The sequence below is a fragment of the Mus pahari genome, chromosome 8 (genome assembly GCF_900095145.1).
Source record: "Mus pahari chromosome 8, PAHARI_EIJ_v1.1, whole genome shotgun sequence".
NCBI classification, from domain to species: Eukaryota; Metazoa; Chordata; class Mammalia; order Rodentia; family Muridae; genus Mus; species Mus pahari.
In genome coordinates, this window is record NC_034597.1 from 39306798 (window position 1) to 39318401 (window position 11604).

The 11604-nt window shown below is 42.7% G+C and overlaps 1 protein-coding gene across 4 annotated transcripts in view; it reads left to right on the top strand.

Moving 5' to 3' along the window:
• Window positions 1–11604, top strand: part of Tmem260 (transmembrane protein 260) — a 72506-nt gene that overhangs the window by 20408 nt on the left and 40494 nt on the right. For all 4 annotated transcript variants that reach the window (XM_029541657.1, XM_021203451.1, XM_029541655.1 and 1 more), the window contains exons 4-5: window positions 7286–7463; window positions 8917–9030. In XM_029541657.1, coding sequence (XP_029397517.1) covers window positions 7410–7463; window positions 8917–9030 — 168 coding nt within the window. In that variant the 5' untranslated portion in view covers window positions 7286–7409. The remainder of the gene's footprint in view (window positions 1–7285; window positions 7464–8916; window positions 9031–11604) is intronic.

The following is an 11604-nucleotide window of genomic DNA, read 5'->3' on the forward strand; positions in this document are numbered from 1 at the left end:
TTTTTTTTTTTAAAGATTTATTTATTTATTATATGTAAGTACACTGTAGCTGTCTTCAGACACTCCAGAAGAGGGCGTCAGATCTTGTTACAGATGGTTGTAAGCCACCATGTGGTTGACTGGGATTTGAACTCCGGACCTTTGGAAGAGCAGTCGGGTGCTCTTACCCACTGAGCCATCTCACCAGCCCCGTGTGCTAGCTTTCTTTATTGAGTGTGTAGTTGCTAGTTGAAAGTGAGACATAGATAACACCAGTCTATGTTGAATGAGAGGTGTAGTCCAGCATGAAGAGACTGACATTATAGCAAATACCAGTGTTAGGAGTTCATGGGGGGAATGGAAACATTGAGAGAAAGCACAAAGGAAGATGTGGGACTATGTAAGGAGGAGCAGGGAGTGTGGGGATCCACATGCCAACCTTACAGAGCGGGCCTCGAAGAGTTACACAGCAATGGACCACACGGTAGAGGACCAGAAAGTCCATTGTCACTCGGGGGGTCATGGGTGGCGGTGGTTTGCAGTAGTGAACTAGGGGAGGGGGGAGGAACAAGGCAGATGAGGCAGGCGCTGAGCCCAGCCAGGGCCCTGGCATGACATCCTGAATGCATCCCGAGGCCAGGTTGTTTTTAGTTAGTCTCTGCTGCACTGTGGTAAGATAAAGCAGGAAGGGCCAGGGAGGGAGGATTTGAGCCCTGTAAGCAGGCTGCTACCGGGCAGGGACAGTGAAGGACTCCTCTCCAAAGCTATAGTCCTCGTCCTTAACCTGATTGGCTGGTCAGCAGACAGCTATGACTCCACTTGCCATGGCTGGAGTAGAAGGCCCATCTCTTCACAGCCACATGAACTTTGGCTTTCAGGACAATGTTTAACTTGCATAAAACCCTTAGAAAGTTGAGGATTGCCTCTTTACCCTTTTGTACGGAGAGATGCCTCAGCAAGAGTCCAGTGTTAGTAACTGACCCACTCCAGCCTCTAATGATTGTAGACTTTCTTTTCCAACATGATTTCTAGCACACTTTGCATTTCATTTGGCTGTTTCTCTCGTGACCCACAGTGAGCTCAGCCTTTTGCTCTCCATGTTTAGCCCCCAGCCTTTCATGAGTGCCTTTACATTCTGTCTAGCCAGTCCAGTCTCCATCCCCTTCCATTTCCCACTTGAACTGTGGCCTTGTCCTCCTGCTCTCCCTCTCCAGGCTTGGTCCACTGCTGCTACTCCATAGCTGTAGGCCCTGCAGTCTCCAACCTAAATTGCACTTCCTCCTCCGTCACTCTCTGCACAGCCTTGTGTTCAACTGGGCATGTAGCTTAGCAGTGGGGCACTTGCCTAGCAAGCAGCGGGCCCTTGGATCAATCTCCAGCACATTGTGTGCATGAGTGTGTGTGTGTGCATATGTGTGTCTATGAGTGTGTGTGTGTCTGTGAGTGTATGTGCATGTGTATATATGCGTGTGCGTGCGTGTGTATGTGTGTGTGTGTGTGTGTGTGTGTGTGTGTGTGTGTGTGTGTTTGGGGGCAGTCTTGTATGTATCACTCCTGAGTGCTAGCCTTTCTCACAGGAGGTATGTCAAATTACCCCTTCTCTTAATCCACCATTTCATGCATGTTGTAACATTATGCAGTCAGTAATACTGATTTTGAATCTTAGCATAAAAAACAATGTTGCAATATGTGCATTAGAGTCTTGCATCGTAAGTGGACATCTTTAATTCTAGCTCTCAGGAGGCAGAGGCAGGCAGATCTCTTAGTTCAAAGCCATCAAAAAAATGAGAAAAAAAAACCCAGGCATTTTAGGGGAAATTCGGAATTTGATTCATAAAATGTTGTTGAAATCAAAGAAATGCATATAGATTCAGCCTATATAGATTATTTTATGAAAAGTAAAATTAATAGTCTTCCAAAATGTTCAGCATTCTGCCCTTTGATCCTTTGGGGTTTTTTAAAGACACTGTCTTGCTGAGCCGCTCATGCTCACCAGGAACTATGGAGCCCAGCTGGCTCCTTTGAGTCATGACTCTGCTGTCTCCACCTCCTGAGTGCTGGGATCATAGCTCTGTGCCATCGTGCCTGCCAAATCCTACGGCAGAATATGTACAGAGATCCTTAAAGAGACCTTAAAAGCCAGGTGTGGTTACACACATAATTCCAGAGTCTGGGAATTTGAGGCAGATCACAGATTCAAAGGCCAGCCTGAGCTCCATGAGAACCTGTCTCAAAAAGAAAAAAGAACCCCACACAACTTCCTCCACGTAGATGTGCACTTCCTCTTCTCCACTTTCTAGACAGTTTTCTCATAGTTGAACTGGAAAAAAAAGAGGCAGTTGTAATAAAAGGGAATTGTGTCTTGTGGGCATTCTTGGTTGCAACCATTTGACTGGCTATGTTTAGTAGAAAAGAAATATATTTTTAAAGAGTCAAGGTTAGGAAAGATTTAATTGCCTTTAATCTCAGTACATGGAAGGCAGAGGCAAGTATATCTCTGTGAGTTTAAGGTTGGCCCAGTCTACAAAGAAAGTTTCATTCAAGCTAGAGCTACATAAGACCATGTCTAAAACCACAAAAGAGGCTGAGAAGAACTCTACAGTTTGGTTTAAAAGGGCAAGTGACCCAAGAATTTTTAAGAATTGGGACAGGGCCAATGAGGTGGCAGAGAAGGCAGAAGTATGCAAATGACAGGCAGACAGAAGAAAGATGCATAGTGTCTTTAGGATACCAACTACTCCACACATACTAGACTGGCTTGAATTACAAATTCAGATGAGAATGCTGGGCAGCATGGCGAATCCTTTAATCCCAGCTCTGGGGAAGCAGAGGTATGCCGATCTATCAGTTTGAGGCCAGCCTGGTCTACAGAGTGAGTTTCAGGACAGCCAGGACTATGTAGAGAAACCCTGTCTGGGAACAACAACAGTGGACTATAGGTGCTCACTGGAATGGGAAAACCCAGCCTCTCATACTCTGCTGCCGAGAAACAGACAATTAAAAGGCCCATTGCCTTCTGTCTTCAGCTTTAGAGCTACAGCCCCAGATCTGTTAGCTTAAACTCTGAGCAAGCTTCTCAGATGCTAAAGATGAAGATTATAGATTTGACTTCTGTCACCGTTTTTATAGAACATACTTCCTCTTTCACCTATAACTTTACTCAACAGATTCATATGTTATTCCTCTGGCACTGAGGACAGTTTAGTGCAGGAGGATACAGTTTACTGCAAACCCACCCTGATAGGAGGTTGGAGCATTCAGATTTTGCTGGCATGAGGTTACTGTTTAGTAAAAGCCATACCTAAGCATCGGTGAGTCTAAGGTGACTAGATATATTTTCTTAGTGACGCCAATAATGTTACCTTGTTTTGTTCAATATTTCAATCCTGTGACATATCTGAAAGAGCAAATAGCAAGAGTTCCTAATTCTAATGACTGACATAATCAGTTCAAATATGTCGGGCATCTTGAACATAACAATATAGATATAAAACAATATAGATATAAAACCATTGCACAGTAGGGGATCTTTGGCTTTCTTCCTGGGAATGTATTAATGTCAGTAATATCAGTCTCTTTGAATCTATTTACTTGTCCATCTGGTGCTTTTAAACTTTGACAAACTTTTCTTCCAGAAAAAGTATATTTAAACCTGCGAACAGAGGTTTTGAATAGAGTTTAGTCTTACACAGTAGTATGTTGTTTTGATGTAACATGGAAACAAACACAATTCTAATAACTATCAAAACTTTATTCTACTTCATTCCTCATTCCAGAAGGTACACGTTTACTCAAAATACAATTTGCCACTAATCCAGAATAAATCATTTCATATTAAAACCCAAATACCTGTCTTTGAATCCACAACATAGCAGTACGAGGCAGCTCGGCTACAGAGTGAATGCTAGTCCAGCCATGAGTTACCACAGGACCTTGGAAAAATAACCTGACCTACCTGGGCCCCAGTTTCTTTGTTTGAAAATAAAAATTGTTATTCTTTAAACCTATTGTGTTTATGGCACAAAATGATGGATTTCGTAGTGACAGTTACATGAAGGTGTAGCATGCATTTTGATCTTACCTCTAATTATTATTCTCTTCTGCCCCCCACCCATAGTTCCTCCTCTGGTTTTAAGTCATTTTGATAAATTAATTAATTAATTAGGTTTTTTGAGACAGGGTTTCTTTATGTAGCCCTGGCTGTACTGGAATTTTCTTTGAGACCAGACTGGTCTCGAATTCAGAGATTGGCCTGCTTCTGCCTCCTGAGTGCGGTCTCGAACTCAGAGATCGGCCTGCCTCTGCCTCCTGAGTGTGGGCATTAAAGGCATGTATATCATCATGCCTGGCTGCCTTTTTTATGTTTTAAGTCGAAAAGAAAAGAAAAGAAAAGAAAAGAAAAGAAAAGAAAAGAAAAGAAAAGAAAAGAAAAGAAAAGAAAAGAAAAGAAAAGAAAATGTGGTATATTTGTGGGCTTAACTTATTTTGTTTAACACAATAGCTTCAGTCCCAACATTTTCTGCAAGAAGATGATCTCACTCTTCTTTATAGTTGATTACATTCTGTTGGGCACGTGAGCCATCTTCTTGTGTCATTCATGTTTTGACAGGTGCGTAGGCTCAGTCCTCTGCTTAGGAGCTGTGCGGGTGTCGAAGACGTTGACTTCTATGTCATTTCTAGTTTCCGGTTTCTGAGGAACGACTGACTGTACTGACATTCCTACCTAGTGTAGAGGGGACACTTCTCAGTGTTTGTTGTTGTTATTTTTACATGATAATCAATGTTGGGGTGCGAGGAAATCTCAATATAATCTTGATTTGTTTTCTTCTAATGGTGAGCACCTTTTTACAATTTGTTGGTATTTGTACTTCTTCATGTGAGGATCCTTCGATTCATTTGTCCACTTATTGATCATTATCTAGTCTATACAAAGAACTTTTAAGAAACGGATTTGAAGCTGGGCGTGGTGGTGCACGTCTTTAATCCCAGCACTCAGGAGGCAGAGGCAGGTGGATTTCTGAGTTTGAGGCCAGCCTGGTCTACAGAGTGAGCTCCAGGACAGCCAGGGCTATACAGAGAAACCCTATCTTGAAAAGCCAAAAAAGAAAAAAGAAAAAGAAAAAGAAAAGAAAAGAAAAAAGAAATGGATTTGGTTCCGACTCACTGTAACCTTACTGTTGGATCTGTCATTTCTCCTAGGGTGCTAATTTATGTGTTAACTGGAGGAAGGATGCTTGTGTCTTATGACAGCTTTCCAAAACTGAATTTGATAGATGTGACTAAGTTCTATCAAAATGTTATAAAACCAGCTGTGGTGACACATACCTATGATCCCAGAAGTTAAGAGATGGGGGCAGGAGGATTATGGTGAGTTTGAGGTTATCCTGGGCTAAATAATGAGACCCTATTTCAGAAAACAAAACTCAGAAATGCTTGTAAGGCTAATCCACTCTTTCCTAGTTTTCTTTGTGTGTTTGGAACAAGGTGCTTGCATCTATATAAACGAAGACAGAAGATAGAGGTGTTCGGAGACAGACTAGAACCCTGAGAATGGAAGAGAAGTTAGTCAGAGTAAGATATGAGTATCGAGGAAGGAGAAGGGAAGACTCATATTGAGGGTACGACATGAGTCCTGATGTGTGCTGGGAATGACCTGCCACATGAGGGAGTTTTGAGGCACAGAGCTAAGCCTACAGAGATTATAACACTGGTGTTAGCCACGGGATGGGCCCGGTCTATTGGAAGATTGGATTCCAGGCAGCATTCAGTGAACTGAACCCAGATGCTCTGGAAGAACAGTAAGCATGCCTTCTTTCTGCTTTCGCCAGCAGACAGGGCTTCTTTCTGTAACCCTGGCTGTCTTGGAACTCACTCTGTAGACCAGGCTGGCCTTGAACTCAGAGATTCACCTGCCTCTGCCTGGGATTGCTTTAGACAAAGTAAGACAAATTGTGTTTTTCTAAAGAAGCAGATGGAAATGTAAATTTCAACAAATGTAATGAATCAAAGGCTACATCTGGAAACAAACTGCTCACTCCCTGGATATCAACAAGGGTATACTGTGACTCCCTTGGGACCCTGCACCTTAATTCTGAGCACCAGGATTAAAGGTGTGTGCACCACCACCAGTAAGCATCCTTAACCACATTGAGCCTCCACTCCAGCTCTGGTGTTGAAATTTTATTTTACTTTTTTTTTTTTTTTTTGGTTTTTCAAGACAGGGTTTCTCTGTATAGCCCTCGCTGACCTGGAACTCACTTTGAAGACCAGGCTGGCCTCGAACTCAGAAATCTGCCTGCCTCTGCCTCCCAAGTGCTGAGATTAAAGGCGTGCGCCACCACACCCAGCTCTTATTTTAGTTTTTTTCTTGATTGAAATTACCTCATATTTTTATGCAAAGCAAAATATCTGAAAACTAATAACGTAGAGCAGTTAGTATCAATTGCTAGGCCTAGTAAGGGTTACTGGATCTCTTAGTATTGAGATACTCAGTGATGGCCAATGGATTTCCAAAACTCCTGAAATATTCAGCCATTGTTTTAAACTTTGTAGTTGTAGATTTATAGCAAGGTGGGAATTATTCTGGCTGAATATACTCTAGTGTTCGGTCATGTGACCAGTCCCAAGTCCCATCTCTGAATTAAGATGCAGAGTCCCCATGGCTCTTGTTGATATTCAGGGAGTAAGTAGTTTGCAGGAATAGCCTTTGATTCTGTACATTTGTTGAAATTTACATTCCCATCTGCCTCTTTAGAGAAATATAATGTATCTTTACTTTGTCTAAAGCAAAAAAGAACAAAAAAGTTAGAAATTAAGAGCATAGCAGTCCAAGATCTTAGCATCATCGGATACTTTGACCGAGCCCTCCATGGTCACACCAGGAGATGGGGTAGATAAAGGTAGAGAGAAGGTCCTAGGCTCCAGCATTCTGTGAGACGCGATGATTGAAGTGAGCAGGTGTTTTGCCTTTTGCTAAGCATTACAGTTTCAGCTAGTCCATTTGTGGCTGTTCAGGAATGCTCCCGGTTTATCTGTAGCCATCTCTTTAGGTTGTCTGACCTGGCTCAGGTCCTAGCGTTCGATCTGAGAAGTCAACCTTCTGTCCACGGGGTTGCTGACTTGTTGACATGTGGGCTTCCTAACTGAATTCTGTTGGAACTGTTATATGAAGAACGTGTCGGTTCTATGAAGAACGTGGTGTTGGGAGAGGGCTGGGCAATTGTCATCATTTCTGCTGGTAGAGTTTCTGAAAGAAGAGTCAGCTCCTTTTGTTCTGCGAGCGATTTTATGTTATCTGTGTTTGCAGGCTTTCTGGCTCACATGCTGGAGGAATCCTTGCTGCGGGGGTGTTTTCGTTTTCTCGCCTAACATGGCAGTGGTCCATTGCAGCCGAGGTTTTTAGCTTAAACAATCTGTTTGTGGGGCTGCTCATGGCACTTACTGTGCGTTTTCAGGAGGCAACAGCCGCAAAGGAGAGATCAAAGGTAAGCTGTTTTGATCAAAGTGAAGTCAGGGTTTGTTTCAATATTTAGGCAGCAATGTGTTTCTTTTTAACTTTGGTTTAGACCACACTCATCCATTCTGATTGCAGTCAGGGGTAATCTGGCCAGGTGGAGAGACTGTCACACTCATACCCTTTGCTAGGAGTGGAACCATGGTGGCTCTCAAGCAGGGGACCTTCTTTGCCCTGCTTGAGAGTTCAGAAGGTTTTGCAGAATGAGAATTATGGAATGTCAAGTGAGTCCTGGGGGAAGAATGTGTTAGGTTTGTATACCACTGTGTGTGTGTGTCTGTGTGTGTGTGTGTGTGTGTGTTTGTATTGTGAGGCCAAGCTGTGGATGGACCACCTTAAGGTAAATTCAATGGTAGTACATTGATTCCTTATTAATTACAGGAAAGATGGCAGTTATAAATTATTTTTAGCCAGAAGAAGAGCATCCAATGTAAAAACCCAAGAAGTCCAGAGATCACCACCACACTCATCTGCAATGTGAAGGAGCTTTGTCTTCTAAGTGCTTCTTAGCCTCTGAAAGGCCACATCATCTTAGTAGAGGGCAGCTTGCTGATAGAATATGGAAAGAAAGGATACCATAGATTATTTGTGGTTCCCATAAATCTCCATGCTATTAGAGTGCTTTGTTTAAAACAACCTTCTTTTCTGATTGTGTTAAAGAAAAACACATGAAACATACGTGGATGCCATGTAGTCGTTTGGGGACATAAGCAGGCTTTCTTGCGTTCAGCCATAGGGACCACGGTAGCCGGCTTAACTCCAAGGACAAAGCAAAGTGGAACCTTACAGCTAAGGAGCTGGCGGGGTCAGGGAAAGAATGCTGACAGGAAACAGAGAGAGAAAGGGAGATTTGGGTCAAACCAAATTCTCATGAGGGAGCAGGCCCCCAATGATCTGTAGTGCTGTGGAAGATGGGATGTGGGAGTGGGGGGCTCAGGATCTGCCCTGCGATTGGACAGTGAAGAATCATTCAAAGGGGCCTAATTGGTGTGCTCAAGGAGAGACTATCACTTATGAGACAATTACATGTTCAGTAGCAACTAAAGGCCTCCTATGAGATAACCAAAGTTCTAAATAAAATTTTTTTATTTAGTAGGGTAAAACAGAATTGTCGATTTTTAATGACAGATTTCAGTTAAGAATGATACAGTACCCTGTTACTGGTAGTCATTGTAAGGGGCTTCCCAGGGGTCACTTTGAAGATAGCCTTAAGGTCAAACTGGAGGGTTTTATAAGACTGGGGGAAAATTACCCAAAACTGCCACTTGATAAATATTAGTGACTCTATTAGCATGGTTGTTAGCGTCTCAGGGCGTGGCTCTAAGTTGGCACACAGAAGCTGTGTGCGTGCGTTGAGGGCTTTTTACTGTTCCGTTTAGAGTTTGGGGTGAAGATTTGACTTCGTGTTTCTTTTTCTTTCTCAGATAGCGGCCATTGGTGCTTTCTCGTGTGGCCTCAGCTTGTGTAATCAGCACACAATAGTCCTCTATATCTTATGCATAATACCGTGGATTCTTTTCCAACTTCTGAAAGAGAAGGTAGGTTTATTTTTTTTAATTATAAAGGTTAAAATTCATACTATTTCACATATGTTCAGTTCAACATTTGTGTTATTTAAAAATTTCGGGCTTCAATGTTTCTTGAGTTTTATGTAAAGCTAAGTGCCCCGAGGCTTTACCAATATTGACTTTAAAAAGAGGATTTACAGAATTATGCAGTATTGATTATGGTGGTGTCTGGCTGACCCCATAATCTTCCTCATGATTGTTGACAGCGCCTCAGTGCACAGGGGCAGCGGGGACTGGGAGCAGCAACATCACCTTTCCTAACTGGTTTTCTTGCACATCCTAAGATTCAAACAGTCAAGTAGCAATGCTTCAGTCCTTCAGGTGCTGACTCCTGTCTGTCCTGAGTGGTGCTGGAGGCTGACACACAACAGATGACACCTGCTAATAATGAGAGCTCACTGAGCTCAAAGACAGTAGTCCTGTGTCCTCAGAATCCGAGAAGTCCTCCTCATAGCAGAAGACCATTCATTTGCTTTTCATCTTTCTTTGGGAAAAAAACATTAAGGTTAATTAAAATGACAGAAAGCCATTCAGGAGACTTTTCTTTGTTAGACACTGGGAGTTTCCAGTAGGAAAAGGCAGGTAGTGAGGTAGACAGGGACCCTGAGAAGATGAATGTCCTTAATTCCGTCAGCGTTCTTCTAGAAGGTAAAGGACACAAGGCAGAGCTGGATGCTCCCTTTGTCATTGTTTCTTTGTTAAGAACCTCAGAGATACTTATTTCTCATTTTATTATTTGTTAATTATACCCAACTACAGTCAGAATTGCAATAGAAAACACATAAAGCATATAATAAAATTATTATGCGGCAATAAGGAAATAATTATACTAAAGCTTTAAATAATTGTATTTACTGTACTTTAACACATCTTGGTAACAAGGCAAAAAGGGGTAATGTGGAGATTATAAAATTCTTATTATGTGATTAAATAAAAAGGAGACAATAGTTGACAAAGAACAACTTTTTCTCAGAATTTATTTCTGTGACGTCAATTAGTAAGTCCTTACATGGGGGATGTTAAACAGCTTAACTAGCGGCCTATTTTTAGATAGTTGTTTATTGAGGTCTGGTTCTTTGACACAGTCTCATGGGGGGTTAACAGTAGTTTTATAGAGAATACAGAAAGTTCTTTAAATAATGCTTTGTGATATAAACCCTTGGTAATAGATGAAGACATAACTATATAGACGTAGACTATAATGCATGCCTATAATCCCAGCATTCAGGAGTGTGAAGCAGAAGATTTGAAAGTGTAAGGCCAATGTAGGCTGCACAGAGAGTTTGAAGCCAGCCTGGACTACAGGGAGTTTGAGGCCAGTTAGCTTTACATATCAATATATATGAATGTAAAGCAAAGAGATAACATTCAGCAAAGGCTTCTCTATGGGCTGTAAAACTGAGCAGCACACACTCCTCTTCCAGCATCAGTGGGCACCTGGATGGGGGAGGAGAGCAGGCACCTGGATAGAGAAGGAGAGCAGGCAGCTGGATGGGGGAGGAGAGCAGGTACCTGGATGGGGGAGGAGAGCAGGTACCTGGATGGGGGAGGAGAGCAGGCAGCTGGATGGGGAAGGAGAGCAGGCACCTGGATAGGGAAGGAGAGCAGGTTGCAGCTGGATGGGGGAGGAGAGCAGGCACCTGGATAGGGAAGGAGAGCAGGTTGCAGCTGGATGGGGGAGGAGAGCAGGCACCTGGATAGGGAAGGAGAGCAGGTACCTGGATGGGGGAGGAGAGCAGGTACCTGGATGGGGGAGGAGAGCAGGCAGCTGGATGGGGGAAAGGAGCAGACCTGCCTGCTCTAGCTTCGACTTCTGACCTGAGCAGAGTCAACAGGTTTATTCTCTGGAAAGCACCTGTCAGTTGACTGGAAGAAGAGCCATGTAATTTGTGTAAAGTGTTGATCGATCGAGGACTCAGAGTTAACAATTAGAGAGCCTGGGCTAAGGACGTATTATTCGGCCCTCGGGTAGGCTACTGATGACAACTGTGACTCTTCAACACCCCACTTTCATTTCTGTTAATAGCAGAAGGGAAGTCAAAGGAACCTCTATAGTAATGTGTGTTTGTGCGTGCATGCTTCTGTATGTATACATAGGCATGTATGTGCATTTACATTGAGACCTGAACCCCGTCATGCAATCACATTATACCCCAGAACAAGGAAACCCTCCCAGTCTGTCTGGAACAGCCCTCATGTAATTGCCTCTGCTTATTTCTCATACAAAAGGAAAATAGTGTAACAACTGCTTCTTTTCATTCTAAACTCAACATTATAACTTTATAACGTGCAGTACCTCCAGAAATGGAAACACTCACTTCAGCCACGCCTGTCACCAGATGAGATCTTTTTGCTTTCCTGCCGTCGCTTTTGTGGATCTTGTTTCTGCTGTAGAAATCACAAATGAGATCAGTGTATAACAAACACTTCATTTTCAATTAAGGATGTTTGTTTGAAAATGCAGAGAGAACTTCGCTGCTTGTTCTGCCGGTCCTGAGTCCTGCCTCTTTTTTTTTTTTTTTTTTTTTTAAGATTTATTTATTT